The sequence below is a fragment of the Aplidium turbinatum genome, chromosome 18, assembly GCF_918807975.1.
Source record: "Aplidium turbinatum chromosome 18, kaAplTurb1.1, whole genome shotgun sequence".
Taxonomy (NCBI): Eukaryota; Metazoa; Chordata; class Ascidiacea; order Aplousobranchia; family Polyclinidae; genus Aplidium; species Aplidium turbinatum.
In genome coordinates, this window is record NC_137489.1 from 16,058,907 (window position 1) to 16,072,057 (window position 13,151).

A 13,151-nucleotide genomic window follows, 5' to 3' on the forward strand; every position below is an offset into this window, starting at 1 on the left:
ATTTAATGCCTTATCGCTTTTTATCATTTGTTTGTTTCTTCAGATATTTCCAGGAAAGAACAAGTTCTTTTGTGATGGCAGAATCATTATGGCCAAGCAAACCGGAATATTGTATTTCACAGTTATTCTAATTTCTGTCACTGTTACGTTATTCTATGCATTTGAGTAAGTGTCTGTTTTGTTTACCATGAGCTTCCTTTTTGTTATCCGGTAACTTTCACGACTCTTTAGAAAGAATCATGAAATTTTGATTTAAGAAAACATTTTTTTAAAATGGCTTGAAAAGCATATGATATAGCTTACTCTGTGCGTTGCAAAATTTACTATAATTTCATTTATATTTTTATAACATGCAAGCACTTTCAACTGCTTTGCTGCAATCCACCAATCAACTGCTCTCATTTTATCGGCTATCTTTTTTACAACTATATTAGTTGCGCAATATTAGCACTCGTGTGAAACATCGCTATGCATAGCCTGAACAATTTTCTATTTATGTCGCGGTGTTATTGAAGAGCTGTATCGTTGCCATGAATCAGCCAATAGCGCAAACGTTATCGAATGTTGTGCGAAAGGGAAATAATTGAATTTCAGTTTGAATTAATTGACTGAACGAATTTAACTTGAAATATTGATGTCATTTTAATCTTATACGTCAAACTTATTTGATTCTGCAAAAGTTTTGGCAGGTATAATGGATTATTCATAAGATACATGTGGCAGCTATCAAGTTCTATGATAATACAATCAGTTACTGCTGCTGTAAGCCAGATGGCTTGCGGTAAGATTACATTTCCTCCATGCAGGAATCGACCATTCTGTGATAGTTTAATATTTGAAATCCCTCTTTGCAATCATTCAACGTCTGCAAACGTTGAATCAATATAAAAGGACGTATTTCCGATCCGATATCAATCAAAATACTTTTTACTTTTCTGGATATTGGTTGAAAACAACTTTCCAACGTAGCTTTCTATTCATTTCCAAGTTCAACGGGTATGAGCCCATCAGAACAGACAAAAGTGACAGTTTGTTCACGCTTTGAGAAATTCTCTTATTTTTTATAATTTTCTCAAGTAGTAAATTCCCGTATTGCCAGTGTTTGTAATCTGGTTGTCCATGTATTGTTGTGCATTCTGCAAACCAGAATACCGGTAAAACAAGATATTTCCACATAGTTTGTAGCCATAAATCATATTTTGTTGTGGCGAAATGAAGGGACACAAAAGTGGCTGGGTCTATTGCTTGCATCTTTTCTCAATCGTTGGTGCTTTGACAAGTTTTTATTTCAGTTGTAGATTAACCTTGGTGAAAGAGTTACAGTACGGATTTCTCATTCCAATTGTCAGTGGATTTCTGTTTCTATTCACAATCTGCTGCTTATTACGAACAGCATGGAGCGACCCCGGAATAATCCCAAGGGCTTCGGCTGAAGAAGCTGCATTCACTGAGAAGTATCTTCAAGGTTGACTTAACATATAATCTTTTATATAATTAATTAATTTAATTAATTATATATAAATTAATTAATAAATTAATTAATTTTATATAATCTTTTTTATATTTTCTTTTATATAATCTTTTATATGCTTCATCTAATTTTTATCGCATGAGAAATTTGGTACTTATGAAAAATAGATATATATGTCTTCTGTCGTTATATTCGCCAATGAGAGAGCTAATGGGCTGTATGGACGTCAACGACTGATAAACTGATATAGTTTCATTGTAAAAATATATGAAGTAACAATGAAACAATAAATATAATACTATTAATACTACAAAAAGTGCTCAATGCCAAGCAAAAAGCCAAGCAGAGCGAATTAAATATATATATAGTTATTACTCTCTAAATAACTATATATATTTGATTTGAAGTGATAGTAAAGTATTTAATCCAACAAATCTGTCCCTGTTTTACTGGCTGGGATATAATTGGAGTCTAATTCCCAAGGATTGCATGGTTTCCAATTGCATTGAACACAAGTCTCATTTACAAATTTAATTGGCTGTATGATAGACTGTCTCTTCGATACAGTCGTTAACACATGGCAACGTATTATTGTCAGCCCAGGCACGATACGGTGAAGTTGGATTGTTCTTCGCCCTGGGTTGTGCATTGTTATTGATAACAATCATTTCAATTTGCTTCACCGACTCGTCAATTTTTTGCAGCAGACGAATATTGATAAATCTCACATGTTCTACAGAGTTGTTATTTGGGACACATTAAAAGTGACCTACTGCTTTAGGCTCAACACTACAGGAGTACAATACATGTAACTTACTGTATATCCATCTGACTTATATGTTAGATTAAATATTTGAATTATCTGTTTAGCTCAAGAAGTCCGAGAGGATGGATCCACCAGTTATCGTCCTCCTCCTCGTTCTATTGACATCACCATCAATGGAGCGTCCCTGAAGCTCAAGTACTGCTTCACATGCAAGATCTTCCGTCCTCCTAGAGCTTCCCACTGTAGCTTATGTGACAACTGTGTAGGTCAGTAGAACACCGTTTCACATCTCTCTTGACAGCTTTGATATTTACCCATGAGGTTCTGCGCGGAAGATCGTGACGCTATTCATCGATTGAAGCAAGTCTTGCGACTTTAAACTTAATTACTTTGATAGAAAGCGTTATTTTCCAATTTACTTTTCACGATATACAGGGTCATCAATATTTAGCGTTACAATCTATTTTATCCATCGAGATTCTGACTAAAGAGTCGAGAGTGTCGTATGGGACCATGCCAACTTTAATCCGAAAGGACCTGAAAATGTCTCCATTCAAGCAGGTCAAGAAACAACAACTTTCTGCTAAAGTTGTTGATAAACAACGCCAAAGATACCAGATTCTTCTTTCCTGCATTCAGGATGGCATGCTACCAAATCTCGTTTTCAGTGATGAGAAGAAATTTGATGTTGAACATCACTTTAACACCCAAAACGATCGGGTTTGGTCGAGGGATGGGGATGAAGCATCTCGAGTAGTGACAAGGCAACAATGTGCCGCCTCAGTGATGGTCTGGGCAGCCGTGACAGAGTCCGGTAAAAGCCCCCTCTTTTTTGTTGACCAGGGAGTGAAATTGAACCAGCAAAACTATCGAGATGACATCCTCGTTGGCGCATTGTTGCCCTAGGCCCAGAAGCACTTCAAAAAACGTCCCTGGTCTTTTCAGCAGGACTTTACACCATCACATGGGGCTAAAAAGACTCAGGAGTGGCTTTCCGAGAACCCGCACTTCATTCCCAAAGAGGAATGGCCTCCGTCTTCCCCCGATCTGAATCCCCTTGATTTTGAGATCTGGTCATACATTGAGAGCAAGGTCTCGGCCACTCACCATCAAAGTTTTGGAAGCTCTGAAGGTGAAACTGCAGAAGGAGTGGGCCAAAGTCCCTCAGAAAGTAAATTTGTGACACATGCAAGGCTTTTCCTAAACATCTTCAACTAGTTATTGACGCAGATGGAGGACATATTGAATAATATTTTGTGTATTAACTCTCTATTGCTTTTTCTACAATAATACATTTGCAAAAATTCTAAATTTTCTTTCATTTCATAAATATAACCAATTTAAGTTGTAACGATAAATACTGATGACCCTGTATAGGCTATAGAAACATAGTTTGTGGGAGAATCAGAAAGTTCCCAAAGAGGAAGCATCGTGGATGCATGTTGTACATTGTTTTAGTATTTATGTAAGTTACTATAAATAACAATGGCATGTATTGTATTGTGAAGCGTTATACTATGTTGCAACACTCATGTTATGACACCACTCTCATGAGATGGGTTTGTCCCAAACCGGTTTTCGCGCATGCGCACTGATGGTGACTGGAAAGGAGACTGAAGTTGATCGTGAATTGACTTTTGAAAACTTTACGCGTGTTCTTGCCGTGTCTTGACGGGATGAATGCTTTTGTTTCGTGGCGTATCATTTGAGTCATAACATATTTTGTTAGTTTGAGTTTTCGAAATCTTCGGATAAAGTCCTTATAACGGTCCAAATGACGGCACGCTTTCCAAAAACAATAAACCAGATGATACACCCTTGAAATGATGTATGTACAGTGAAAACAACAACTGCCATATCAATACGAATGCATGCAGATCACAGACCTAGTCTGTGGGTTGGTAATACTAAAGCCTGGTCTACACTACAAGCCCGAAAAGCGCAAACGCCTGCATTGTCCAGCCTCGACTGACTAAAAACTGTCTACACTGGCAAATTTGATCTTGCGACCGTGTGCATTCAAGCGGTAACAACGTCACTTTCTGCTTAGTTACGTCATCTGGCTGAAAATTCGCCTTCAATTGATTCAAACTTATCAAGCAAACGCATCCATCATTGTACTGACACAGTGTAATAGGTCAACTGAAAATGATCCAGAATAGTATTGTAGACCTAGAGCTATCCTATAACTTGTAGAGTTGAACCCTGCAATCAATGCAAGGCTAGCAGGTAGGCCAACCCAAGTTTCACCAAAAGCCTGGTGAAGTGCTACCTGAACCTGACCAACAGCTAAAGATAGTTTGAATCAGTCTAAGAGGTAGAACTACCATACTAGCTGGAAGGCCAACTTTAATCATACCAAAAGCCTAGTGAAGTGCCACCTTAACCAAACTAAGTAGGTCCATGTAAGACGTTTTCAAGCCTAACCTTTTAATTTTTATCTACACACACCAACTAACCTGTTAACTGAAACAGAGTACCATCCTTCCAGAAAACTGAAACTGCCTTTCCCACCAAAGTTCCACAAAATGCTAAGACCTGAGCTCAAACTAAATTTTGCGCCAGAACCTTGGTCAAACGAATTTCTCCAGAGCGTAAAAAAAGCTTGCGATGACCAGACATTTTCAGGCCGACGGCGGCGCTGTTGCCGAGAGAAGCTTTGTGTTAAAGAGATACAAAAGGAAAAACCTGACTTGGCGATTTTCCACGTTCTTTCTGTTTAACATGCTACCATAAAACGATTTTCAATAAAATTTTTCCCCATTGCGGTCTGACCACCATTGCGCTCGTGCTTTTGTCAGAGTTTTCAAAACGAGATTGGGCTTGAGCAGCCAAGCGTGCGACTGTACAGTAGGGTGTTTCATTTGCTCCCTTTATTTTAATTTTGATTTGTCCCTAAGTTAATTCTGTTCCATTTGGGAAAAAAATAACCTGGAAATAATTTTTAATTTCATGGCCCCCCATTTACCCCCCCCCACCGCGACTCCGAAATTTCTGCCTACTCTAATCGCCATAACTCAAAAACCACTTTAGATAGATATGGGTTGTTGGGTATCAAAGTTATTGCCATATCCCACTTTAATTCAAAAATGCTGCCAAAATAATAATCTGAGCAAAAAAATTATTTTTTTCATTTTTGCACAACCTAAGAAAAGCAGTTGGCATGAATATTGAATAGCGAAACATAGGATGTGAACAACCAAACATAAGTGGCAACTGACACAAGTTCACCAAAATTAATCACATGACACAATATTATCAAAAACCATCTATGAAGTAATAGGACATCACAATATGTAATAGCACAGCAGGGGCTCACACAACCTCCATTAAGCAGGCAGCAACGTGGTGTGTTGTGCTTAGCGCATTGGTCTTCGCACCAAAGAGTGTTTACATTAATTTCAGCTACTGAAACCACTGTGTTGCTGTTTTCTTGTGCAAGAAAGGTCAAAATGATTGCCTCCATCCAGTAATGGGTAGTTAAAATAAATTCCAGTCATACTAATTTAAGTCACTGGAAACAGTGTATTACAGGCAACTCCAAAGCGAGTGCTGCAAAAATTGCCTACTATGTGCTGTGCTTCAATGATGTTTTTCCGTCCTGGAGGATAAAAATTCAATGACGACAACACAAGTGGACATGAATCATGAATAGTAACACAGCAACAGCTAACGCTCATTAAGTAGGACATGGATACATTGGATAGGATACTAAGGCCCGTATTCTAATATCCAACTTGAGTTCAAGCTGGAACACAAGTTGGACTTGGGTTATGGTATACCAAATGCATGGACCAAGTCAAACTTGAGTTTCAGCTTGAACTCAAGTTGGATCTTAGAATACGGGCTTAAGTTATCTATAATCCTGCAAATAGTTACATTTTTTCAAAAACTGCAAGTACGATTAGTATCCAAGCCAGTTGGTTGACATATTATCATGATTGATGATGCATGCATATAATTGTCAAACAGGCAGTTGGGCATCATCAACAGTGGGTGCTTCTTTTGCGAAGGAATGGTTGACACTTTCTGTGTTTTTCTGCCACTTGCAGGGTGTCTTGGTAACGGTCTTCGCTGTGAGAAGATCCCAAGAAGTCTGAGCTTAATTTTATATACCTTTCAGCACAGTCATTAATTACATTGCTTCCTAGGACATTTACCAGGTTTTCTTTTAAGATGCTGTTGTCATGCCATTCATTAACAGGCAGGTGCAAAAATTATTGGTTCAGGTTTAACAAGTTGATAAAATAGCATGAATCTTGTCCAACTAAATCACCAAGCCTTGTTGATGGCCCAAAGTGTTGTGGAAATTTTGGTTTTTCAAACCCAGATCCATGTCGCTGGTTTGGGTTGGCTGAGTGTGTATCAATGCATTGTAGCATTCGATCAGCAATAAACCAAGTTTTTTCAACAGAGGTGTGTTCTCGGAATAGAGAAAGAGAAATCATTTCCTCTGTCAAGTACCAAAGGTGTCTCTTTAATGCTTTCAGAGCAATACATTTATTGATGTTGCTGTAAGTGAACAGCATCTTGTAAAACTTTAGATCATTCCATGGAGCATCAGTGGGCGATGAACATGTCAACCACCACTGAGAATACACATGACATGAGTGACGAAGTTGACAAAGCCTCTTATCTTTGAGGTTTGTTGAGTGGTAGTAACAGTGCCAAGTGGAAGCTCTCCAATGTACTTTCCCAGAAGATATGTCTTAATGGAGTAAATCAGCTTTGCCGTCCATCTGGCTTTATGCAAAGCTCCTGGGTTTTTGAAGGTTATTGGATTTTGCAGTGAATTTTCCAGGAAAATACGACAGAGTTCAATGAACTCTAATTAATCACCCCTCTGGAAACTATGCTGAGCACTGAGCAGTACAGCGTAACATCAGGAGACTGGGTAATTTCAAATTTTAGATCATTAAAAATTCGAAACAGAGTGACTTCCCCTATACTATGGTGTCTACAGGCAGACTACAAGGGACGCTGCAGACTATCTTGATACATGCTGCTGAATACATCAGAAAGTTGGACTTGGGTTATGGTATACGGTACCAAATACATGGACCAAGCCAAACTTGAGTTTCAGTTTGAACTCAAGTTAGATCTTAGAATACAGGCCTTAGTATCCTATCCATGTCCTACTTAATCAGCATTAGCTGTTGCTGTGTTACTATTCATGATTCATGTCCCACTTGTATTGTCGTCATTGAATTTTTATCTCCAGGACGGAAAAACATCATTGAAGCACAGCACATAGTAGGCAGTTTTTGCAGCACTCGCTTTGGAGTTGCCTGCAATACACTGTTTCCAGTGACTTACATTAGTATGACTGAAATTTATTTTAACTACCTATTACTGGATGGAGGCAATTATTTTGACCTTTCTTGCACAAGAAAACAGCAACACAGTGGTTTCAGTAACTAAAATTAATGTAAACACTCTTTGGTGGGAAGACCAATGCGCTAAGCACAACACACCATCACCATGTTGCTGCCTGCTTAATGGAGGTTGTGTGAGCCCCTGCTGTGCTATTACATATTGTGATGTCCTATTACTTCATAGATGGTTTTTGATAATATTGTGTCATGTCATATTCATGCCAACTGCTTTTCTTAGGTTGTGCAAAACTAAAAAAAAAATTTTTTTGATCAGATTGTTATTTTGACAGCATTTTTGAATTAAAGTGGGGTATGGCAATAACTTTGATACCCAACAACCCATGTCTATCTAAAGTGGTTTTTGAGTTATGGCGATTGAAGTAGGCAGAAATTTCGGAGTTGCGGTGGGGGGGGTAAACGGGAGGCCATGAAATTAAAAATTATTTCCAGGTTATTTTTTTCCCAAATGGAACAGAATTAACTTAGGAACAGATCAAAATTAAAATAAAGGGAGCAAATGAAACACCCTAGTGTACAGTCTGCGTCACTAGAGACTAGCAATCAGCTGATCTCGCAATAGTTGTTACTGCGGGCAATTTGACTGTAGGCTATGTATGTATCTACATCAAAGCATCAGATTTCAACATCAAAACATCAGACAGTTTGCTCAAAACATCAGATGTGGTAACGTGGCTTTTGTTATTGCTGTCTTTTGTGACGTATTCTCGAGCAGTGTTTGCACTTTTGGTTATTTTGAAAATAAATGAAACATTGGACTTTGGGCCTTGCCAGCGCCATTGAAAACAATTTTTTTTCGGTAATTTTTCTTGAAATGTATTCTTGAATGTTCAGTTTATGCATTTTAATGATTAATTCCCGTTTGAAATTTTCATTTACTAGGCCTTTAAATAAACAAAGAATGAGCCACGCTCAGCTCAAAATATTTTGTAGTGTAGACCAGGCTTAACTGCGACCCAACTAGCTACCATAAAGCTACTGCTACACGGACAGCAAATCAACCGTTTTTTACATTTTACAAATGTCTGCAGACGTTAAATCAATGTAAAAAAACGAATGATTTGCTGTCTGGGCTGTGATAGGAATTCCGTATTCGCATACCACTATGTTAATGTCCAACTTCACTAGATACACTCAGGCTTGACACGTGTGTGTATTTCCACTTAATTTACGACTTGAAAATGTCCACTGATGGATCGTGACTTTGTTTAGAGACCTTTTAGCACTTACAAAGAAGCATCTTGAAACTTAGCAGGAGTGTGGGCATCACGATTTCCTTCGGTTTGGAAAAAAGCAGCTGTATCGTCAAAGGAATGTTAAAATAACAAAAAAACAACGTTTAATCGATAAAATGTTTGATAAATGAAAACATTTCAGGACAAAATTGGATTGTTAGTAAAGTAAACTTCAAAGACACAATTGAAAGCTGTGTTGTTCAAAATATGATACTGCACTTTTAAATGGATTGTTGACATTGTAGTACACTTGTATATGTCCTGTCATTCTATTTGAAACGCTTAATAATAGTTGAACTATAACAAGTCCTGGTACACACCGTAAGTCTAAATATACAGTATACATGAATCATGATGATCGTCGTCAGCGTATGCTCAAATTCTATGAATGGAGACAAAGGACCAGATGAACTTCAATTCGCTTTTAATTCCAATTCATACACAACATGAATTTGTTGTATATCCGGATTTCGAGCATTTAGCTCTCTTCAGTACATGATGATGTACTTCAGTACATCAGTACATCAGATGTACTTCATGTACTTCAGTACTTCAGTACATGATGATGTTCTGCGATATACAGTACACCATACATGTACTTATGCAATTTCTTTCTGTTGCAGATAACTTTGACCATCACTGCCCTTGGGTTGGCAACTGTGTGGGGAGACGCAACTACAGATACTTCTATTTGTTTATAACTTCATTGACACTTTTATGCCTTTTCATATTCGCTTTTGCAATCACCAACCTGGTTCTATGTGAGTTTAATTTCTTTTCATTATTACTGCGTGTTAGATTCAGTACGCTACTGAAAATGCGGCTTTTTAAACTAAACTGAACCACTTTCTTTATAATTTTTCAACCTAATTTTAATATGTAAACCAAGCATCATACCTTGATTATCGTATTGATTAATTAGGGTGGTCCTTATTTGAGGGTAAGTTTTTTTTTGTAAAAGTTTCAGGTCTGACCATGCCAAAATGTTCTCATCGGCTTAAAAACACTCTGTGTGAAATATGAAAAAAATACACATATATTTAGAGGTAGCCCAGAGCCGTTGAAATTTGGAATTTATAGCGAAAAATGTGCATATACTAGATGTCAAAGAAATAGAGCACAAGTGTTTTTTACATCATTCTATGATTGTATAGCAGTCATCAGTCCATCCTATTTGTGCTAACGATGAACGGCAAGTAGCAAATTCTGGGAAATGAGTATGCCTGGCTAGTCACATGACCTGTTCTGATTCAACATTTTGAACTTTAGCATCTCTTTATTTACTGTGAGGGGGCCAAGCTAACTGCTTGGCGAAGGACCACTAATAAATTGATGCTTTAAAGTCCTAGCGCCATAGATTTTCATCAGAAGAACATCAACCATCACAGAGTAACACAAAACACTTATTGATTGACTATACAGTGTTCACTGTTCAACAAGTTTTTGTTCAGTCTAGAGATCATACTGATAACACAGCAAATAATATATATAGTTATATACCGATATTCTATATTTCTAATACCCTTAATTTAGGATATTATACTGTAAAATGTCCATGTCCTTGGTTAGACAGTATATTCAATATGCCAACCAAGAGTGTCATGGTGACCAACCAATCATTGTTGCATTGAGGTCTTTTTGAGGGTTTGTGGATATTTTTTACGGTGATCAGAAACGACTTGCAGGAGGAATTGTAATTGTTCTTCATCTTTTGTCCAACGTCCAGAGAAATCTTACACAAGAGCAACTCCTCTTTCAGCATGTTCGTTTGTAACAGCCAGAGACTTCACAGTTGCTTTAGCGGTTTGAAAATTACCATCTTTCTCCCACTCTGTTGCTGGATGTTGAAGGAAAGATTCTGGAATGTTCAGTTTCTTGAAGAGTGACCATGTGTTACTGTTACATTGTGTTAGTTGTGAAGAAGGATCATAACATTTTTCCTTCAAGGTTACCCAATACTAATGTAACCTGTTTTACCATGCCTTCTCCTTCATTGCTGGACATTGCTTGCACCATCTCATCTTTCAGATCTGTTGGAATGTAATCATCAAACAGGGAAAGACCCACTAACTCTTCCGATAAATACCACAAATGGGCAGCCATCTTCTTAGCCGTCACCATTGAAATGCCTTTCATCATCATCTATGACATCTTTGATACAAGTTTTGTTTCTGATGACTTCACAAAAAAAAAAAACTTGTATCAAAGATGTCATAGAAATGCCTTTATTGATGCACTTATAATCAACCAAGCTCTTCAAAACACACAGGTCACTGTTGGGGGCTTTAACGGCAAGTGGAGCAAGAACAGGCTTTTACGTAGATTCTTCATTCTTACAGTAGTTCATCCATTCTTACAACAGTTTTTGACTTTTTGTAAAGCTGCATCACGCTCAGCGGCTTCAATAAGTTCACCCATGCAAGATGACGCAACAGTCGCAACACACTTGACAATTGATGAGATTGACGAAACTATGCTATGACTTATGAGCTATATTATGTTGGCACTATATGTTACCAGCTATATTTTCAGTTAAACATTGAACAACAATCCGCTGTTTCAAAAGAATTAAGTTGGAGATAGCCAACATAGCCTTATTAAAAGGTTTAAATCATTGATATGATATTTTTCAGTTTAGAAACCAAACCTTTGTGCAATGTCCTTTGCAATTTCAAACGACGCACCAGTGCGTTGCAACTTACAGTTGGAGAATCACTGTAGGCTAATACAGAAACATAGCACGAACAATTTTTAAATTTCGCAATTTATCAATCATGCTGAAAACTCGGAAACTTTCACGGACCCCTTGAAATCGCTTCACGGACCCCCGGTTGAGAACCACTGATCTAGAACAGGGGTCACCAACTGGCGGGCCGCATGCGCCCCTCCACGCTGTTAATGTGCGGCCCGCGGAAGGTATCAGCGTACAAGTATACAAAAATTACTTTTCTTGAACAGTTAAAGATCATGAAGGCAAAAAATCCTTTCCGGGAAGCATAGTTTCGCTTTGCATACGATTCCACCGACCGACCAATCAGATTGTAGTTCTAGGTGGAAGTTGCTTAAAGTTATTCCAATGCGATGTCCAGCCACACTGTCCCAGTGGTTGATTAAAACGTCTGTTTTCGAAATTGTCTGTGAGTATAGGGTTGCTTATTTTAAGTTTGTAAATGTCATGTAAACACTAGTGTGCGTTTCACCGTTATTGCGTTTCACGAGCAGTGTTTCCTTTATGCAATCGTTTTGTTGGCAAAATAGGTCGGTGAGCCAACTCAATTTATAATAAACTGTCAAAATATTATATATACAGTATATAAATTTAAAGACTTTTTCTGGTTGTATTATAAAAATATTTAGCTTAGTAGGCTGCGAAATGTTGTTAATCAACAATTCTTGCCATTCTGATAAGCACAACTGTCAAATAATCAAAGAAAGACGGTTTTATAGACTCTCACAAAAAGGATGAAAAACCAACTCATTGCTTTTTTAGAGTAAACACTGTTCATGGGTTGCGATAGAAGCGTTTTTTCGGTGATTTCCACAAGCGTTTGTTTCATGGTACCTGATTTCTTTTCCCTTGTTATTGGAGCCTATTTTTCGCTGATATGTTTGCAAGCCACTATCGTTGCCTGTATTGCGATGTGTCAAACATTTCCTTGTTTACTGAAACTGTTAATTGCAAGATATCTTTTGTGAAGCGAAGTGACAACGCCACTCTTGATTGGCGATGAATATTCGCTCGCCTCGCTATAAGTGCGCAAAACAAGTGCCTCGTTTATTAGGCATTGTTAAAGAAGTCAAAAGTGTTGTTAAAGGAGCTTGGCCTGGCAGTAGCGTTGTTCGACTAATTTTGTTGCTGCAGTATTTTAAGATAAATATTAACAACATGTGGCCTAACGCTGGATACTGGGTACGAAGTGCGTTCTTTTCCTGCATAAGAATCAACTTACCTAAAATTTTATTAATGCGGCCCGCCACAGCTCTCCTAAGTGCCAAAGTGGCCCGCTTGCAAAAAAGGTTGGTGACCCCTGATCTAGAAGGTACACCATTTTTCGACTTTTAGACACACTTGCCATTATTTTCTACTTAGCTTAACAATCTGTTTAGAAAATAAGAAAGCATTGTTAGAAATTCATTTATGAAAAATAATGGTGTAAATTAAATATGATGAACCGAACAACACTCCGTCTATTGGGGTGGTGTATGGTGATTTTTCATTGGTCTTAGGCAACCTCTAAACATCAATATTTTTTAAAAATATTTCACACACAGTGTTTTTGTGCCTA

At 37.7% G+C, this 13,151-nt stretch overlaps 1 protein-coding gene across 1 annotated transcript in view; it reads left to right on the forward strand.

Annotated features, from left to right (window-relative positions):
• The window catches only part of LOC145787481 (palmitoyltransferase ZDHHC9-like), a 30,944-nt gene that overhangs the window by 9,039 nt on the left and 8,754 nt on the right, over window positions 1-13,151 (forward strand). Inside the window, exons 5-8 of the mRNA XM_082599229.1 lie at window positions 44-165; window positions 1,293-1,465; window positions 2,342-2,503; window positions 9,489-9,626. Coding sequence (XP_082455355.1) covers window positions 44-165; window positions 1,293-1,465; window positions 2,342-2,503; window positions 9,489-9,626 — 595 coding nt within the window. The remainder of the gene's footprint in view (window positions 1-43; window positions 166-1,292; window positions 1,466-2,341; window positions 2,504-9,488; window positions 9,627-13,151) is intronic.